This window comes from Onychostoma macrolepis, chromosome 07 (assembly GCF_012432095.1).
Source record: "Onychostoma macrolepis isolate SWU-2019 chromosome 07, ASM1243209v1, whole genome shotgun sequence".
NCBI lineage: Eukaryota > Metazoa > Chordata > Actinopteri > Cypriniformes > Cyprinidae > Onychostoma > Onychostoma macrolepis.
Window position 1 is genome coordinate 45,315,143 of NC_081161.1, and position 22,132 is coordinate 45,337,274.

Consider the following 22,132-nt stretch of genomic DNA (forward strand, 5'->3'; position numbering starts at 1 on the left):
CATGATTTCAGACTTGTGCGACTCTTTGCACTGCTATGAAGCTAATCTGTCGATCATGTGCTGCTCCATCAGAGCACAGACGTCACATTATGGAAATAAAATAGGCTTCAAGTTGACTCAAAATGTGTAAACGGCCATTTTGGCTTTGCATGTGGGGTTAATCTTACTGATATGTTCAAGTGTGTTGGAAAAACAACTGCTTTCTGTTATCAGGTTTAGCACGAGTCTACAGACTCTCGTAAGTCGTGGGGAAAAGGCACATGGTGGCTGGCAGAAGTTGTTTTTCAGCACAAATCCTGAGGTCAGGTAAGTGTTATCTTCCGTAAAGGTTCACGTTGTGCAACAGGGATCTGAACTTCACATATAGCTGAGTTAAAGAGGGCCGTGAGACCCTGAATATTTCCCAACATGCTCCTGGACTGACTGAACCCGCTGAACTGAGCCTTACACGTGGCTCAGTGTTTTTTTGGGGGTGGGGGGGACTTTGCCTAGTCACTATATAGGCAGCAAATGAGATTAAAGTTTACCATGATTTGACTATATAAGACTAACTAAGAAATGCTGTATACATTATTAACCTATTAAACTTGTCTAACATGCAGGACTCAAAAACTGTTGAGTTTTCTCAGTTTCTGCAGTGGATCTGCACAAAAATGTTTGTTTAGTTTATGATTGAGAACAATTAAAGACTTGTTCATCATGCAACTCTTACATCCAAATTGTTATTAATCCAACTGCAGTGATGATTAATCTGCTATAACTGAATTTAAAAATATCGTCTAAATCTCACGTCATTGCCAAATCTGCAACTTTCTAAGCAGATGGAAGATATTTTGGGGAAATAAATAAATAAATAGTGGAAAAGCATTTTTTTTTTTTTGTATACCATTGTTAATACGATGAAAATCAATGGGGTCCAATGCTATTTGGACTCTTAACTTTTCTTTCAAATATATTTGTGTTCAGAATAAGAAAGCTAAATGATATAGATGGTAGTTCGATGATAATTATTTTTGGGTGACTTTTCCTGTAGGCTAATCATGTCAGTTTGAATGTTGTAACCTGTTAATATGATATACAATGCATATTCAGGCAGTGTGAAAGTGAGTGACCAAATGTGCCTTTTAATTACACCTGGCAGCTGTAAAAGAGTTCATAGCAACACTTTGTGGTTTGGGTTCAGAGTTTAGCCGAATAACTATTTGGATGTGAATGCAATTTGGTTTCATGATGACGTCTATAATTGTTCTCAATAATAAACTCCCAACAACCTTTCAATACGGCCACTGTCAAAGGAAATACTCAATCCAGTAACCCAGAAATCATCTTTAATGCTGCCAGTGTGACAACTCAATACAAATCTGCTGTTGCGAATAAAAACTGTGAAACACAAACACCTTAATTACCACATTTCTGCCAAAATTAGTTTGTTGGTCTTGTTATAGTAAAAACGCACTTGTAAAGTGTTTTAAGATACTTTTACACCTATAGAAATCTACTGATCATTAAGAGCCTACTAAGGTTAGTCCTATACAAATATGGTAGCCTACATTTTATCTGACAGAGAAACGGTTCTGATCGAGGTTTTAATTATTTTGTCTCTTAATTGTGTGTAGGCTACTAATATATAACGTTACTCCATCAGTACTGGGCTGCATGCCTGAGGCGAGCTTTTATGATGAGGAGCGTCCACTTTTCCGTTCGTTCTCGCAAATCACTCGTCGACCCCATTTTGCATATCCTGTGCATTTCTGCAAGAAATTAGAGATTAGTGTATTTATATCGTCTGATGCGGCCCAAATCACACGCACCTCTTGCTTAAGACTGCAGCGCAGCTGTAACCAGAACCTTGGAATGCGAACGCGTTTTGTTCCACCAAGCGATTCAACAACGGGAGCGAACCATTGCCAAAAACAGGGGGAGACGATTCAGAAGAGCGGGCTTTCGTCGACTTTTAGCGACTGTTTATCGATATGTTGGTGGGTTTGGGGCAGGTTTAGTTACCGTAACACATGCGCCACACAACTAGCCTCAAAACACCTCAACATCGGCGACTCGAGCTCCATGGCTAATTTTGCGCTCCCCCATCCATAACTCAAGTCGACTTATTTGATTGACGGCTCCATATTTTGTTGTACGATTTTTTTTTTTTCCTGTGGCTCCAGAAAGGACAAAAACGGGGTAATACAGACAGAGAGGAAAAGAGGGAGAGAAAATAACAAACGCTGCTGGAAAGAAAGTGCGAGCTCAAGAGCGCTGGGAGCGACCCAGGGTCAAGACTGTGAAAAATACATATATATTTCACAGACAAAGGAGTGTCGACTTTTGCTCATTTCTGTATTTTAGGGAACTTGGGCACGCCGACATCATAATTATTTTGCATAAGAGGTGAGTGCAAATTCCTATGGCTTTATAACAGCCTTAATATATATATATATATATATATATATATATATATATATTATATGCAATGTTAAGTTACACTTACCTATATGTCGCATAAATGTTTTTAATGCATGCAACAATGTATTGCCTATAACTGCCGATTGTTGTGCACAATGGAATAAAACGTAAATATTCATAGACCATAAATGCTGATAGTGCCGTAAGTATCCGTTTTAAACAACACACGAGACGTGACCCTAATCTGTTCCAGCGGCTGGAAACTTGTAAACATAATGCAGCATTAAATCCAGTTTGCATAATATGAGTCATGAATGCAAATATCATTTGGGTTGCAAGCATTAAAGAACCAGCCCACATTTCTCCAAGAGTTTTTTGTGGATTTATGGGCTGTGAGTGCGCAAACGTTACACGAGCTATAACATCTCAGTTTACTAGTGGTTTACTCATGATGGTCTTTGTTCGTGGATTGTGCAGCTCTTGCGCAGGAGAGATGCGTACGTGTTGCATTTTGTTGATGTGAAGTTGAATTTTAAAAGCAAAGCGCTGTCTCGCGCAGCGGGCTGCGCCTCCAGTTGTGGGCTTTTCCGCGCTTCTGCAGAGCTCTGTTCGTTTACGCGCCGTGGCTGTGGAGAATGTGTGTCAATGTCAAAGGGAGGTGTGTCGCGGGCCCAGACAAACCCGCAAAGGCCCTTTCCAGAAACGACTGCACACAACAAACACACACAAACACACACAAACACCATGTCCTGGAAATGCGACTGGACTCTCTGAGATAAACGGTTTTTTGTCGGGTCCCCCGGCGGTTTATCTGGGGTCTTCAGTGAGTCATACAGCCTTTAAAGCCATAGTTAACACAAAAAATACAATGTTGCCATTTATGCTAAAGCAAGTTTTTTTGTGTGTCTTTTTCATACCGCAAAATAAAATTTTACGCAATATTAACGTTTTATTGTTTTTTTTTTGTTTGTTTTTTAACTTGCAACAATAATGGACTATAATTCACACTGTTGAGCTCCAAAACGCACCATAAAACTAGTCTATATGACTTTATTACATGTCTTCTGAAGTCATATGATAGCATTGTGAGAGTAACATCAAATTTCACTCATAAGTTTACAGAAAATGATCGCAACAGCACTCTAATTTTTATATTATGATCGGTATGATGTTGATTAACACCTTTTTTAAAAGGCAAAATGAACCATTGAAGTTCATGTTGTTACTCTGAACATTTCATCAGTGTTTATCTTAATCTTTCAGTAAAAACTAACAACAGGCCAGGCTCCAGATTCAAAGTACTGAGGGTGCTTCTTAAATTAGTGAGGGTGCTCTAACCTTAAAACTAAAATGTTTGCGCCATCCATTGCTATGGTGCAAAGAGCGCTCCCTTTATAATTTCTGAAAAGCTGTCACTCGTCTTAGTTCATTGTGATCTCACAAAGTTATGTTATAATCAACGAAGGTCTCTACGCTGCACAATGAATCTCTTATTTACATCGCGTCAACACTGACGCAATGTTATAATGAGATGACTTGTGTTGCTCCAGCGATTTGAGATTTTGGATTGGATTGTGGATTTGAACTTAAACACCTTTGATTGGGTTCTGAGGGTGCTTAGCACCCCTGTAGAACCTGGACTGACAAACAACAGTTTAGTTTTTTCTAGTCCTCTAATTTGATTGGTCTGAGCTCTAGACAGACTGTCAGATTGTGTATTGCTTGTTGACTTGTTGACTCACGACACTCGATCCGGCTGATTTTCTGTGTAACTGCACTCTTTCTACACTATAAAAAAAAAAAAGAAAAGAAAAAAAAGTTGAGCCAACTTAAAATTTTATGGCAACCAGATATTTGAGTTCTCTCAACTTGTTGTTTTAAGTTTATACAACAAAATTTGAGAATCTCCCACAAAAATAAGTTGAGCAAACTCAAAAATCTGCTGAAGCTGGTAAAAAATGTTTTTTTATATATTTTTTTTAATTCGCTCAACTTTTTTTTCTTTTTTTTTTACAGTGTAGTGTGATAATTGTTTACATAATGACTTGCTCCGCCTCAGAAACAATTTTTCTTTTCAGTTGATGTCAACAGTCCCTCTTGTTTTTCAGCCCCTCTCCCCTCCATGCAACAGTGGAGTTCTGGAAGTAAAAACCCATTCATTTTCTCAATGGTGGTAGTGATTTTGAACAATAACTTACAAAACCATCAAAGACAGACCTCACACAAAGCTGGCATATAGCTTTGAATGACTTGGAATATAGTGCACTAGTTGTATGGACCAGTTTTGTGGTCTTTTCTTGTGCTATTTTGAGCTTGATGGTGTGAATCACCGTCCATTTGTGTCTCCTTTTATGCTCTGTAGAAAAGCAGAAAGACATACAGGCTTGTAACAACATGAGTGTAAGTAAATTACGTAACTCCACATTTTGGTGATCTGTCTCTTTAAAGACACCCAGTTTCTTTACGTGAAGTCCCTGCTGTCTTTCACAACATTACAGCTGCTCAGACTGATGTAGGAGCAGCTGGTCTCAGGACTCTGGCCACCCATTTTGAGTCTGGTATTCTGAGTTGTTTGGGTTCTATTCGTGGGTTGGGCTTGTAAGGTAAAGAGAATTTCAGCTCCTCCTACACAGACGCTGATCTCTGTGGAGTGTGGAATCCAGTGTTGTTCATGTAGTCTGTGCTGTGTACTGAGTGATTGTACGGCACTCTGTGTACAACACATCGTTACTACACAAGCAGTGAGTAGAAGAAGAGATATTTTTAGACTGACTCAGTATAGTGTAATGACTGTAGGAAAACCATCCATCTGTCAGCAAACATTCATTTATTGGTGGTATTAATAATTAGTTTGTTCTTACTTTCTATCTTACGTTCTATCATTCCAACATTCATTATTCTATCTATCTATCTATCTATCTATCTATCTATCTATCTATCTATCTATCTATCTATCTATCTATCTATCTATCTATCTATCATTCTATCTATTGTTATATCTATCTATATTGTATTGTTCTATCATTCAAACTATTGTTCTATCATTCAATCCATCATTCTATAGTTCAATCTATCATTCTATCTAACGTTCTATAATTATCTATCTATCTATCTATCTATCTATCTATCTATCTATCTATCTATCTATCTATCTATCGATCTATCGATCTATCGTTCTATCGCTCTATCATTCTATCATTCTATCATTCTATCGTTCTGTTTATCATTCTGTCGTTCCATCTATCTATATTATATTGTTCTATCATTCTATCTATCATTCTATTGTTCAATGTATCATTCTATCTAGCGTTCTATAATTTTTATCTCTCTCTCTATCTCTCTCTTTAATCTATCTATCTATTTATTGTTCGTTCTATCATTCAAACTATTGTTCTATCATTCAATCCATCATTCTATAGTTCAATCTATCATTCTATCTAACGTTCTATAATTTTTTATCTATCTATCTATCTATCTCTCTATCGCTCTATCATTCTATCGTTCTGTTTATCATTCTGTTGTTATATCTATCTATATTGTATTGTTCTATCATTCAATCTATCATTCTATCTATCGTTCTATTGTTCAATGTATCATTCTATCTATCTATCTATCTATCTATCTATCTATCTATCTATCTATCTATCTATCATTCTATCTATCTATCATTCTATCATTCTATCTATCATTCTATTGTTCGTTCTATCATTCAAACTATTGTTCTATCATTCAATCTATCATTCTATTATTCTGTAGTTCAATCTATCATTCTATCTATTGTTATATCTATCTATCTGTCTATCTGTCTATCTATATATATATATATGTCTGTTTGAATTTAATGTACTTGTGTGGAATATAACACATGTATGGAGTAAGCACTGAATAAGTGTAATATTGCCAGGTGTCATTGTAGTGCAGTGTGAGACTGGAGTGATGAGAAGAGTAGGGGTGAAACAGACAGATGAACAGTCACAGAGGTGACGCTGCAGACTCGTGTGTTTTGTGGATCTTCTCCTGGTGGTACAAAGCTCCCTCTGTTCCCACACATCCTCCAACTGTTCAGCTCCAGCTATTTTTGCTCTCTGTGGGTTTCTCTCCCCATTCATTCACTCACCTCGCTCTGCCCTCTTTAGCTTGTGTATATCTGAAGGAAGAGGATAAATACTGGTTTGTAGGTGGATTTGAACCTCGATTTGTAAGACCAGTATCTTGAGTGGGATAAAATGTTTTGGTAGTTGAGATTTGGACTGTGCAATAAAGGATATTCACGATATGTTTGCAATAATATTGTTGTTGACGTAAAACTGACAATCGTTGTAAATATCGCAATCACTGTAAAGCACTTTTAGCTATTAAGTTTCTTAAATAGACTGGAAATGTTGAGATGATTTATAGCTTTATAACCCAGCGCTATTTGACAAATAATCTGTAAACTAGTTGTTATGGCTTGTTGTAACTAGTCATTAATTAGAGCAACTGACTTAATAATGACAGTTTTGTGGTGATCTGACTCTGCCCACATGTTGCTTTTGGCTGTAGAGTTGTTTTGTGACTTTTATGCTGTGAAAGCAATTGCAGAAAATCATTTTGATGCAGCGTTTGCGTGAAAACACTTTCTTGTTTTGTCTTGCTTCTTGTGGACTGCGTGTCCCAAATGATGTTACGTTATGAAACACTGAAGTGGTGCAGAATTCTGGGTAAACTGAGGGTTTATATAAGTGAAGGAGTTCGAGGCGTTTCAGTGATGTCATGTCCTCATGGCCGTGGTCATAGATTACATCTGCATAATAAGATCTGGAGGTTTTCTGTGTCGTGTCCAAATGGTGACGAGCCTCCAGCGTGAAGGTCGTTCCAGGAGCGAGTGTGTGCTGGAAAGAGAACATCTTGTCTTTCAGTGATGTGGCTCTTTGATGATGCACTTCAATTACGCAAGGATGCTTAATCACGTTGAATGTTTGATTCTCTGTAATGAGCCGAATCATTGTGCTTTACTGAAAAATCACAAGTACACACTGAGCCGTAATGAGAGAGAAAATCAGCAAATCATTTGATGAAATCCAGACTGCAGAGATTCACCAAGAGAGTGAGATTCCTTCATACTGCTGGAGGAAAAACATGCATGATACAGATGGATGGATGGATAGTAGATGGATTTTGGGTCAACATATCTGCATGGCCAACATTGTCTTTCTGCTACAATTTCTGATGTATGATGCTTGTCAAAGTTTAAATGGACATATTGCATCAAATATTAAATTTCTAATAATAATATGAATGTTATGATTTTGATAAGTATAAATATTTACTGAAACCATGACTATTTTATATTTTTAACTAAAATTATTAATAAATTAAGTAAATAACTCAACCGTCACAAGTTTACAACCCAGTAACAATGAGAACTACTTTGCTATGACAATCTGGCGCTTCTGAATCAGCGACTGTAAATATGTTTTGTTATTAGTTTAAGTATTTGCTATTGACTGTTCAAATGCGGAGTGTTGCTCATCGTGTGTGTGTGTGTGTGTGTGAGAGAGAGAGACAGGGTCACATCACAGTGGAGTCAGCTGTCTTAATCGTGGCTTGTGTGCAAACACATACGAGCTTCATCACCGTGTCTGTCACGTGACTCTGTTCCCCTCTCGGGCTTGAACTGATGGTAAAACTAATGACATTATTAACTGTCTTTACATTTATTTTGAAAGAAGCAGCTCGCGATTATGGTAAGGGGTGTTACATTTCCGATGACTGCTTGCGGTGTTCGGCCAATCACAATGCACTGTGTCAGCTGGCCAATCAGAGCAGACTGTGCTTGTTGGAAGGAGGGACTTTGTAGATAACGACGCATTTGAGAGAGGCGGGGCATAGAGGAAAAATAATGTTTTTTTGAACATTAAAGCATGTCAACATATTCTGTTACACCAAATACACAAAATAATGATCTTTAAAAAAGCATCATATGACCCCTTTAAATATCTTTCAGTTTTTTAGGAAAAAACTAAAAAATTATAATTCAATATATATATATATATATATATATATATAGTTTTTATAAGAAAGGAACACTAATAAATTACATTACATTACCCCCCAAAAAAAAATAAAAAATAAAAATAATAATCATAAACTATGCACATTTTGTTAATAATTGTTTAAGTACAATCTTAGTGAAGTGCCTCAGGGACATGTCAAAATGTTTGGTTTAAGGTAGATATAAGACCTTATTTTATGATAAATAGTATTAAAATGCAATATTTTTTATTATTTTTTTATTCATTATAATAGGCATTATAATAGGACTGAAATATTACCAAATCCCAGGAATGACCCAGATAGATAGATAGATAGATAGATAGATAGATAGATAGATAGATAGATAGATAGATAGATAGATAGATAGATAGATAGATAGATAGATAGATAGATAGATGACGGACGGCCAGACAGACAGACAGATAATAGTGGTTGTAGTGAATCCATCGGAGGCTTGGCTGCTCTTTTCCAGCTGGACTGATGAATGCGGCTCATCGCTGTGGGAAACACATGAGTGAAGGAGCAGCAAAACAACACTGAGGGCTTTGGCGTCTCTCCGTGTCTCCATGGTGGCTCCTGTGGCTCATTCTCTTTTCTTTTGTCATCGAAACTTTATAGATGAACAAACACAGAAACAAAGCCAAGAGCAAACGGATAAACACACACACACACACCACCCAGATCCACTGCTGCTGATGGGAGGAGATTAGTCATTATTAATACTTTCTCATTTCAGGATGTGTTTGTTACCAGTTCAGTCATTCTCTCTCTCTCTCTCTCTCTTTCTGTGTGTGTGTTATTGAGCCATTAATTATCACAGTCACACAGGTGCTCAGGTGTGTGTGCTCAATTCTTTACCAAAAAAACAAAACCATAATGCACTAATAAACACATTTATTTATAGTATTGCATTTGTTGGTATACAGATAAATCTTAAGGATTTAAATCTTTTTAAAGTCACAAATTCAAGTATCTAAAGGTGAAAAAAAAAAAAGAAAGTTTTTCTGGTTTAATCAGAGAGCTGGAGATCAGAGCAGGTTTTAGTGTAGTTCATGGGGCTTTAAAGTCAGTAGTATCTGGTGTAACTGTGCTGTTTGTCTGCGCTACAGTGTCAAACTTTAGTAAGCGCTGGTTTGAAGATTTTCATCTTCTGTCAGTGCATCATTAAAACAAGTGTGGCATTTTTAAAGTCGCACCAGTACAACCTCTTACAATTATTGAGTCTCTCAGCAGCAGGGAAAGATGATGAAAGTACATTTACAGTTACTTTATAACTCAATCATAGTTAAAAGTATGATCACACTTTTTATTTATTAATTAATTAATTATATATATATATATATATATATATATATATTGCAATTGTTTATGTTCAAGTTCAGTAAACCTATTTTTAAATTTATTTAATCAATATTTTTGTAAAAACTTTTTATTAACCTACAAATTAAATTTATTTCTTATTACCCTTTTAAAGATTTTTTTTTTTTAAACTTTAACTTTGAGGAGGTTTTGTCAGAATTAATATATATATATATATATATATATATATTTTTTTTTTTTGCAATTTTGTCCCTAAAGCAGAGTAAACCCACACAAACACTGTTTCAAATGATTTATTTATTTTTATTTCTATCTATCTATCTATCTATCTATCTATCTATCTATCTATCTATCTATCTATCTATCTATCTATCTATCTATCTATCTATCTATCTATCTATCTATCTATCTATCTATCTATCTATCTGTACACCACATTCAACTCTAGATTTGACCTCTCCACACAAACTCTTTGCGGGTGTTTTTTGTTTTCGAGGTCTCTCAGGGCGTCTCAGCCCAACATGGCTGAACTCTTGAAATAGCACTCAGTTAACACACACATTTACCAGTAACGTCACACTACACCGTCCTCAGCTCTGGGTCACTACAACAAGGACGTTCCTCTAAACGACCATGAGACTGACTGAGGTCGTTTCTCTTTTCCTTAAATACAGTGTTCAATGAACTGCTGTCTTGATGGACAGTGCAGTGTTTATAACATGAAAATGTGATTCTGTCAAGCTCTGTCGTAATGTTTTGGTATGTTTTCCAAACATTACTTGAGGTTTGCGTAGGTGCTGGGCAGTCACATGTGGCCTGACGTCTTGAGGAAAGTAATCCACACCAATATACAACTGCTGGCCCAAGAATAGCGCGGTCACAACATATCCCAGTGTCCTTTATCGTGACGCCTAAAAATACAGCCAAACCTCTAAACGTGTCCTGCCCTACTACCAAACTGAAACTCAACCTGCAGATTTCCAGAGACATTTGGTACTGTAGGTCTGAAAAATGTGTTTCTTCCTCAGTATTTTTGCTTTTCAGTAAAATATCGTAACATTTTTCAGTAAAAATTCATTTAGTTGAGAAGCAAATTGATTTAAGATAAGTCTTGTTTCCCAAGAAAGTGGCCAAATTGAAGTGACTTTCTGATTCAAATAAGAACAAATATCTGCCAAAAATAGTCTTGTTTTCCCTTTGAATTATGTTTATTTTCTGACCCCATTGGCAGATTTCTATTTATTTTTTTCTTGTTTTAAGCATTCATTTAATTTAGATGTTTTTGTTTTCTAGAAAACAGGACTTAAAGAAGAAGAAGAAAAAAAGATTGATTCAGTTTTATATTGCATACTGGATTGAAAAAAAAAAAAAAAAGCATGCATTCAAAGCAATTAATAATAATAATAATAATAATAATATTACAAAGATATTCGTTATTGAGATGGAGCCATTGTAAAATCAAGGGTGAAATTGTATTGACCCAATATTAAGCTCTGGTAATTCTCATTTCTCTCTGCGATTATGCATGTAATCAGTGTAAAAATGATGCACACCCTGCTCCTGCTCATATCGGTGTAATCCTGTAAATATTAGTTCTCGATACACAGAAGCACACAGAATCCTCAGCTCTTGCTGAATCATTGTTTGGGTCGACGACACACAATCCTCTTCCAGCTTTCTGTCCTCTTCTTTTGATTGAAACCCTCAATATCCGCCGTACTGCTACAGTCAGTCAGATCCAGCTCCTCTCATCTGTACCCACAGCAGTTCAATCATAAAACCCAAAACTGGGAAAAACCCCAGATCAGCACGTCGTCAGTGTCCACATGCCATCTGAGTTGTGAGTTTGGTGTAGTCACGGTATTTCATGTTTCTTTCGCTCTGTTTTCTTTACTGGATTTCAACTGTTGACTTGTTAGTGGTGTTTTCTTAAGTCAAGCATCACTGTTATTGTTGCTATATAGGGATTTGATCAAATCTACAAAAGTGATTTCCATCCTCAGTATTTCAGTCTTGTTTTGCAGTCTCCAAATATCTAAACTGTTTTAAATTAAGATTTATATGTATGAAAACCCATTTTCACCACATTTTAAAAACAAACAAAAAAACAACGTTAGAAAAAAAAAAATCATGCTTTGGGAAACTATAAATATTACATAAAATGAATGTAAAATGTAAAAATAGTGTTATTGTTTTCTTGTTGAATGTACAGTGTAAAGCGTCCTTGAGCCCTGGAAAGGTGCTATATAAATAAAACATCATTATTAATATTATTATTATTAATAAAATAATGATGTGCACATAATGATACAAGAATAAAAACTATGAAATAGCCATTATTACATAAGTCATAATTATGGCAAAAATTCAAAGTTACGTCAACTAAATTATGAGATCAAATGTCATGATTACAAAAAAGTTATTATGAGATAAAAAGTCAAAAATTGTGACATACTAAGAATTATGAGATTAAAGAAAAATATTTAAAAACTCCAGTTGTGACATAAAACATTCATGACACCAAAATTAATTATTAAATAAAATGTCATAATTATGAGATAAAAGGCCTAGATAGGCATAATAAAAACACAAGTGTCCATTGTTTTTTTCTTGTTTTTTCTTTCTTTCTTTTTTTCTTGTTTTTTTTAAATCTCGCAATTATGATTTAATTTGTCAAAATGTATCTCATAATTAAGACTTTTTATATCCCATAATTATGATTTACCAAAGCATGACATGTTTCTTATGTGGCAGAAATTGGCTTTCATACATGTGATGCAAAATGAAGCAAGATAAGACGTCTTGTTTTCTGAGAAATTGAAATGAGTTTATAATTAAATCAAATAAAGATATCTGCTAATAGGGTCATAAAAATAAACTTCTTTCCCTTTGACTTCCGCTGCTTTTCCTGACCCCATTGGCAGATATCGCTTCTTGTGTAAAGCTAAGTCTTTAACTTTGCCGTCTTGCACCTTTGCATTTAATCATGAGCCATGCAATAGAAACTGCTGAGCAATAATGTTTTCCTTTGGGAAATGAGAAAAGCTGGTGCAGTTTTGGTGCGGGTCTCGCAGGAGCGTCATGGTTTCCTCTTGCATTCCTGCATTTATTGATGCGCAGGAGTGAAGGAGGGATGTGCTGGCAGAGGAACCGGAGAGAAAGACGTGAAAACAGCAGTGGAGTTGTTTAGCAGTTCTCACCGGAGTTGTTTTTGAACTCTAGCATAAGCAGGCCATGAGAGAGAGAGACAGTTCTGTATCAGGGCCAATGATTGTGTAACCGCTAGCATCTCAGTATTTATCTTTTTTTTCTGTGTCTGTGTTATTTCCTCAGCCATAATAAAGTCTTTCTATAATGTTTTGCACTTTTCTAAACTCTAGCTCAAATGTTTTGGTTTGATGAGATTTATAATGAAGAAGTCTCTTTTGCTCGCCAAGGCTGCATTTATTTAATCAAAAATACAGTAAAAACAGCAAAATTGTGAAATATTATTATCATTTCAAATAATAGTAATTTCTATGCTAAAATGTAATTTACTTCTGTGATGCGCAGCTGTATTTTCAGCATCATTACTCCAGTCTTCAGTGTCACATGATCTTCAGAAATCATTCTAATATACTGATTTGCTGCTCGAGAAACATTTCAGAATATTATCAATGTTTAAAAACAGTTGCGCTGCCCAATATTTCTGTGGAAACTGTGATACATTACATTTTTCAGGATTCACAGATCCTAGAAACCTTTTGTAACAATATAAATGTCTTTACTATCACTTTTGATCTATTTAATGCATCATTGTCTTTACAAAAAAAATAAATAAATAAAATAAAAAATCGTACTTGCGCAAAACATTTGATCAATTCCAGTCATATTAAGGTTGCTTTACACAGTTTGCATGCAGTGTAACTGCACAATCAAGCGTTATCATTCAACATACTGATATTTACAACTACAACATCTGTGAATGCTGTAAAATAAGATTTAGTATGATTATGCGACATTTCTGTCCAAATACCTGCTTTTGTGTAGATGTGTGGATTGAAAGGCTTATTTATGTTTGTTCCTGGCAGAAGGTTTTCCACTGTTTTCCTCGTCAGTGCTGTTTAATATGGTTTTAACTAACTCCATCACGTCATTTGGGTCTCATAGGGGTTTGTAACAGAGAAATCTTTGTCAAATTCATGTGTTGCACAACTTCCTGCTGCTTTGGGCTGCGCAATCAAAACCAGAGTAAATGAACTTGCTGTCCAGTCGATTGCACCATGTTGTTTGTGCAGATATATGCATCTCCTTACATGCATTTTGTGTAATTAAGTCCTAAATGTTTATTTTGAATATGCTGTTTTATCACATAATAGAAGTAAAATGAGTTGTGGATGCTGGGAATGTGAACTTTTGAAACACTTGATTGCATTTCAACAAAGTTTCAGCTGAGCAAGACAAACCCATTCACTGTTTCCAGTCAGATTTCAGCATGAGAAACGTTCAGCGTCAGATTCCAGACTAGATGATTGTCTTTTACAGTGCAGGGCGTGAGTTGAATATATCTGCATATTCTGAACATATTAGCATGTCTGGTTTGCACTGGAGCCAGAAGAGAGACGGGCTGTGTGTCATAACTGAGTGGTTCGTATCGATCCGTTCACTCCTGCGCAGCATCCATTAGAGTCTGTCAATAGACTCGTGGCCTGCTTTCACTTCTCTTTCCCTCTCCATGCCAATATTCCTCTGAATCAACTCCAGCAGTCTCTTCAGAAGCAAATTGCATTTGGGTTTGTGCTGTTTTCGTCACTGCTGATTGGAGTCATGAGACTTTGTGGCTTGAATATTTTAAGTGTGTATGTTTATGGAGTTCATTTTAACAGCCTCAAGGGGTGGATCTCAGATTATATTTCACCACAAAAAAAAAAAAAAAAAAAAACCCTACAGAACAGTAGGAAATTATATTTAGCATTAATATATGAAAATGAATTAAAATGAAAGAAATAAAGAAATAAAATAAAATAATATATATATAATATTTTAAAATGTTTCTACGATGACTAAACAATATTTTGCACCCAAATTCTAATTGATTTTTTGTGTGTGTGTGTCTGAATACCTTATTTCCGTCTTTTTTCTTCTCTCCAATATTCTCAGTGCAATAACAGACTTAAAGGGGTCTTGTTATGCTTTTTCACTTTTGAATAACAAAATCTCAAAGTCCACTCCAAAGGGAAATATTTCATTTTTTAAAAAATCCCTTTTCAAGAACTACAACGAACGGTTCATTTGGACTACAGACTTTTTTTCTGGGGTTTTTGTGATATCACAAATGCATCATTCATCATCATCATTAGAATATCATTAAAATAAACCCTGCCTACAGAAATTCGAATGGTTGGGGGGTGGGGAGGGTCAAAGTTGAGTGCATCAGACAAGACGCCAATGAGAAGACATGCTGTTGTAGCGTCAAGTTTTCGCCATGTCGAAGAAACGCTGTTTTTTCACCCCCGTGCCCAAACGTCTTTTTCCTTCCTAAAGCGGACGACGTCAGGAAACAGTGGTTGCAATTTATTTTTAACTCTGTTCCTGAGCATTTTAACCCCAATTTGGTACTGTGTACATTTTACTGAGGACAGCTTCCACAACATGAGGGAGTACAGAGTACAGTTTTGCCAAAAAGCTTTCGCTGAGACACATAACAGTTCCTATAAATTGCTGACAGTACAATACTGGGCAATGATGTAATCTGCAGAATTTACACTTCAATTATGAGACTATGGTATAAATAAATTCGACTGTATAACAGTTTCACTGCAATTCATCTTATAATGTTAGAATTAAAGAACAATAAACATATTACATATTATCGCTGCACTAATCTGTACATAGTAAATGTATATTCATTTTTAAGCGGTTGTTGACATCCTATCTAAAACGTGATTAAAAAACAAAACAATAATGTTAATGTTTTGCAATATGTGTGCGTGCAAAGGTTCTGTGCGATCCTCAATATTCTCGAGGTGTGAATTGATAAAGCAATATTGACGAACTTGCTGTTTTGGCAAGGGGCGGGGCAATACTGAAACACCGTCTAAGCTGTTCGCCAATCACAACGCACTGGGACAGCTAACCAATCACAACACATTTCGTTTTTCAGAAGGCGGGCCTTCATCAAACCCAGAACTAATTGAGCCGTTTGTGTAAGGCTGAGGAGAGAGGTGTTGTAATAATGTAAATTATGTGAAAAATAATGCGATTTTCGAACCACCAAGCATGACAGCATGTTCTAGTACACCCCCAAAACAAAATCAAGACTTTGTAAAAGAGCATAATAGGACCCCTTTAAAATAAAAAAGTCTTCTTTATCTTTGAGCAAGTATTTTACTTAACTAATTTAAATATTTTACATTTTAAATGTACTGATTATTCTTGTTCTTGACAGGATTTGTGAGATTAATCTCAATCATCCAGCGCTGCTTATTTGTCTTTAATAATGTTTTAATCATCTCTTGTCATGCTTTAAAGATGTGCAAACCTTGCTAAAAAAATAGACTCAATTTTCTTTGAGCAAAATATTTTAATTAATTAAATATTTCCAAACATTTTAAATATATTAATTAAATTTTTTTTCTTTTGATTTTGTCAGTAAATGTGGCATGGACTTTTTTTGACATGCTTTTCTGAGATTCATCTCAAGCCTCCTACACTGCTTATTTTTTCTTTAATAATGTTTTATTTTTTGTTTTAAAAAATTTTTATGTTTTAAAAATCTTGCCATGCTTTAAAGAAGTACACTTATTTTTGAACCCTCCTAAAAATAGACTTAATTTTCTTTGAACAAAATATTTTATTAAGCTCATTTAAATATTTCAAATATTTTATATTTTAAATATATTATAGCTGTATTATAATTCTTATATTTTTCCTTTTGATTTTGTCTCTAGATGTGACCTAGACATGTTCTTGACAGGTTTTTGTGAGATTCTTCTCAATCCTCCTACACTGCTTATTTTTCTTTCACACATTTTCTGTCATTTATTTCTATTTTATCCTCGACGTTTCTTTTTCTGTCGTTCTTCCCCGTGACAGACTGTCTCCTGTCGGTTTAGCTGTTATTATATGCTCTGAAGTCTGAGTGACTCATTCTGAGAGCAGCGAGAGACTCAGACGAGAGGATAACGGGCGTTGAGGAGATGAAGAAAGCTGGATGTTAACGGCTCCCCTCGGTCACATGACTAATGGCCTCTGGACTCGTTTATGACACGTCGTGCATCTCCGGCAGCGGCCCAAAGCTGATCAATAACACAGCATGATCAATAAATACTGTCTGAAAACACGGCATGAACTCTATTGACGTCTTGCAAAAGCATGATTTCTCAGGTTCAGGGTTTCTCAGCTTTGTGAAAAAGAAGTGCACTTCAGCATACTCAATAATGTACTTTAAAAATATACTTATTGCAAACTAAATGTAATGTTTTTTTGGACATTTATATTATTTATAATTAAATGAAAACTGGTTAATGTATATTAAATGCAATCATTTCAACTTTAAGTAAGACTTAGATAAATGTTCATATCCAATTTCATAATTTTAATCATGACAAATTATCTTTAAAACATGATTTAACATAATTTAATGTAAAACATTTACTTTAACATTATTTAAAATTGAACTTAAGAAACATAATCGTGAAAACAGTCTTTTTAAGTACACTTATGTAACATTGTATTTCATTAATATTATATTGTCTGTAAGTACAGTTTTAAAAATGTATGCAATTTAAAATGTACTTTTATGTAAAACCTTTGGTTTTGCATTACTTAAAAGTATGTTTAGAAACAGTCTTTTTTATATAAGTTTATATTTTATAAGTACACTTAAGTAATCTATAATTTGGTTAATACTACACTGACTGCAAGTAGAGTTTTTGTTTTTCTCAATATACAATTTTAAATGTACTTTAAAGTATGACTTTTATTTTGACTATGTAAAACGTGTGCTTAATTGTGTTGAGATAATTTAAAAGTGTACTTAAGTCTTTTAAACAGTGTGAAAAACTAAGTCAGTATAAGTAACATTTTTATATATTGTCTGCAAGTACAGTCTTATAAAAATATGAATTAAAATTTACTTTAAAATAAAAAAATATATAATTTGACTATTTAAAATTGTATCTAAGTGTGTAAAGAAACAGTCACAAAAACTTAAGTAACTTTTTATTTAATTAATATTTTATTGTCTGCACGTAGTTTAAACATATGATTTAAAATGTGCTTTAATGTAAAGCTTTTAATTTTCATTCTTTTAAAAGTGTACTTAAGTATGAAGAAACATAATCACAAATGCAGTCTTAAAGTAAACTTAAGTAACCTTAGATTTAATGTATGCATTCAATAGAATTAAGTACACTTTCTTTGCACATTGTCAGCCTCTTTCTGTGTTTTTTTATTTTTTTTATTTTGATTTATGTTTTATTTTTAAATATGTTTTATTGTCATAATAAAACATATTTTAAACCATATTTGAAGTAGCTGTAAATCCATTTTGGGGTCACTATTTTTGCAGTCACATTTGGTGATGCTAGAAATATCACTTTGCAGCTTTAAACCTATAACCAGGGTAAAATCTCTGTAACACATGTCCTTTTGTGGTCTTGTACTGTATTTTATCACAGCATGGGGTTAATAGATTGTAATGGATTTTCCTCCTTGGAGACCTTTAATTTGTCACAGTTCTCACAGTTGGCGAGCGTTGTTCCCCGTCAGGAGTATTTTTGGCATGTGTATGATGATGATGATGATAATGTGACTCCACTGACCAACTGCAGATGAGAGTCAGCTATTGGGCATCAGAGACACAGGGTTTGCTGTGGAGACTGATCGTTCCTGGTTGAACCACAGAGAAGAAACGGCCCCCTGAAGCCAGAACACACACACTCACACTCACACACACACACACACACACACACACACACACACACACACACACACACACACATTGATGCCACATCAGAACAAACATGCAGCTTTACAACTTAAAATACCCACAAAAGACGGACTTTTCCCCCATATTTATGAATTTCCAAAGTTCGCCTGCATGCAGTGCAATATTCAGGGTTAGTGATTTTTCATATTGGTCAGATGTATCTTCCTGTCCCTTCTGGTCCAGAAAAAGTTTCTATGAGGACCAAATATTCTGGTTGACATTAGGGAGAAACATGTTGAAAAGAAAAAAAAAAAAGCCACAAGTCTTGAATTTGCAGTATTGCTTCATGTGGTTCATAGGAGTCGTTCCAAATGATTCAGTGAGTCATTAGATTCATTTCAAAGTAATAACTCATTTAAAAACCCCACAAAAAGTTGGACTTTTCCTCTGTATGAATAAATTGCCATCGTCAGATCACCTGCATGCAGCGCAATATCCAGGTTTATACGAGTCTACAAAATCAGGTTTAAAACTTTCAGGACTGATTTGAGCTCTTGTGTGGAAGAACTAATCGCTGTACTGGTCTGGTTTTTACAAAGTTTGTGGTTTCAGTGCTTTGAAGGAAAGTAGGGGTTAGTATGAAGCAAATAAGTAGATATTCATAAGCAGAAGTGTGTGTTTTGATTTGTTTTCGGGTCATATTACTTTTGGAAAGTAATTAATTTTACCTTAATCACTTTGCGTATGATCGACTGCAAAGAACTTTTTGATGTATTTTTTTTCCTTTTTTCTTTCCATTCCAGTAGTATAGTTGGATTTAGATCCAGTATAACCACAGTTCACTTGTGTTTTAAGGTTACTCACTTTACTTATTGGTCAGACGCTCTCTTTCTGTTTCTTCTGGTCCAGAATAAGTTTCATTAAAAACCAGATAACATGGTTGACATTCGGTTGAGGCATATTGAAAAGAAATATAGCTAAAAGTCTTGAGTTTGCATTAGTTACTCCATGTGGTTTATTGAAGAAGTTCCAAATGATTCAGTGAGTCAAAGCTGAATCTTTAAAGATTCATTAAGCAATCATCATAAGAGTTTTCCCACACTTGACCACTCATGCTGGATGTTGTTGTCTGCACTTATTATGTTTGTGTTTGCATTATTTTGTGTTATCACTTTAATTTCAAAATTAATCTAATAACAAAATGACAAAGCATCATTTCATTAGTGGTGCAGGAAGCACTGTAATAATAGACCTACTGTATTTTACCATGGAATTCAGCCCACATTGACAGAAATATGCAGATCTTCAAAAATCTGCATAAGAACCAGAATAAGAATAAGAACCAGTTCTTTCCCAGTGAACAGTGAACGTTCCCAGAACGTTCTGCTAATGTTACAAATTATCATTCTTCCAGTAACTTTAATAGACAATTATTTGGTCTTTAATAATGTTCTCAAAACTTTATCACCAATACATAAATAAATAAAAATACAAAAATAATTGGTTGTTTGATCATTAGAGACAACTGAATAATAGATAGAGAACATAAGCAGGCATAACACATTTTATTGACTATTATTATATCATTAACAGTTTGGGATACTTCAAAAGTTACTTGATTTTAAATGCATGCATGTGACGTAATAATAATAATAATAATAATAATAGCTTATGTTTGAACCCTTTTATAATTTGAATTAATATAAACATATTCATTGAAACATTAAACAAAAAATTATGTTCAGAAATAATGAAACATCGTAACATAACATGAACGTTAAACAAATGTTGTTAGAACTTATTTTTGTTAGTGGATTTTTTCCCAGCACTGCAGGAGAGTTTATTAGAAGTCATCTGTCTCTCTCTCTCTCTCTCTCTCTGTCTCTCGCTCTCTCTCTCTCTCTCTCTGTCTCTATGTTAATTTGTTCTTGCTGTAATTTCTAATTAAGGTGAGTAAAGCCCAGCGGAGTCGTGACGGTCTCGCCGGAATGTGTGTGTTCTCATTGTTAAGAGGTCGTTTTTTGATCGCAATGTTTACGATGCATTCTTCTGTTTCAGGAGAGTGTAAAGATCACCATGACGACTGAAATGCAGGAGATCGCCATCACGGAGGAGAAGCCTTTACTGCCGGGTCAATCTGACGCTGTGAAGGTCATCAAACACACACACACACTCACACACACACACACACACACACACACACACACACACACACACACACACACACACACACACACACACACACACACACACACACACACACACACACACACACACACACACACACACACGTATTCCTCTCATTATGGGTTCATTCCATGGTTTCTGTACTGTACAAACTGTATTTTTTGTATAGCCTTACCCTAACCCTACCCCTCACACACAACTACAGGAAATTTTAATTTTCAAAACATTTCATTCTGTATGATTTATAAGCTTGTTTCCTCATTAGGGAATAAAAATGTCCCCACAAGGTCAAAATTTACTGATATAACTATACTTGTGGGGATACTATCATAATGTAGTGAATACCAGTACACACACACACACACACACACACACACACACACACATTAAACATGCACTTATCTGTCATTAACTTATGTTTTGCTGCCACCTGCTGCACATTTGAAGAACTTCCACATTCTCAAATATAACATTCTCCAAAAAACAAACAAACACTGGGATAATGATTTGTACAGTAAGGATAATTCACACTAATTGGATGAGTGTCAATCGTTTTTTTTTTCTTTCTTGAATATAAAACACACTTATTTTATTATCATTTTGGACTTTAATTTAACATGAATTTGAAGTGTTAAAAAACTAACAAATGAAATAAAAAGTAATAAAAACTCTATAGACATATTTAAAAATGTTCCTTGCTTTGCCATTAGGACCCCAAATATGTTATGCTGCATTTTCACTTTTTATATATTCCTGCTGGGTTTGTCAAATAACAAAATTATTGTGGGTTCAATAAACTACAAACTGTTTCTTTGAACTCAGCTTGAGGTATTTTTTAGACATGCATAGTAAACGGAGATATTGTTTTTGCAGCTGATATTGAGATTGTGTGATTGTTTTCAGGACGTAGAGATTGCGGCCCGAATACTGCTGGATCAAGGCCAGGTGAGATACAATTCTGCTGGATATACATGACTGATATACATGTTTCTTATAGTTGACAGGTTCATTAATGTTTTTTTCTTTGAACAAGTCGGGTTTAGATCTAGCTTAGGATCTCACACTTGTCATGTCAGCTACCCATTTTTACTTTCCATTATCTTAAATTCTATGTGCATATAAGCATGATTTTATTGAACGTTCATCTCTTTCTGTGTGTTTGTGCAGGAACACAGCGTCGAGACGCCTCACGGTGTGCTGCACGTGACGGTTCACGGCGCCGGAAACGCTCGCAGACCGGCCATACTGACCTTCCATGATGTGGGAATGGACAGT

The 22,132-nt window shown here is 35.0% G+C and overlaps 1 protein-coding gene across 2 annotated transcripts in view; it reads left to right on the forward strand.

Moving 5' to 3' along the window:
• Positions 1-1,984: 1,984 nt before the first annotated feature.
• The window catches only part of ndrg2 (NDRG family member 2), a 44,949-nt gene continuing 24,801 nt past the window's right edge, over positions 1,985-22,132 (forward strand). Inside the window, exons 1-4 of one of the 2 annotated variants that reach the window (XM_058781577.1) lie at positions 1,985-2,388; positions 20,740-20,821; positions 21,761-21,802; positions 22,025-22,130. In XM_058781577.1, coding sequence (XP_058637560.1) covers positions 20,747-20,821; positions 21,761-21,802; positions 22,025-22,130 — 223 coding nt within the window. In that variant the 5' untranslated portion in view covers positions 1,985-2,388; positions 20,740-20,746. Of the gene's footprint in view, positions 2,389-20,714; positions 20,822-21,760; positions 21,803-22,024; positions 22,131-22,132 lie in introns of those variants that run through there. The other variant, XM_058781576.1, reaches the window with a different exon arrangement.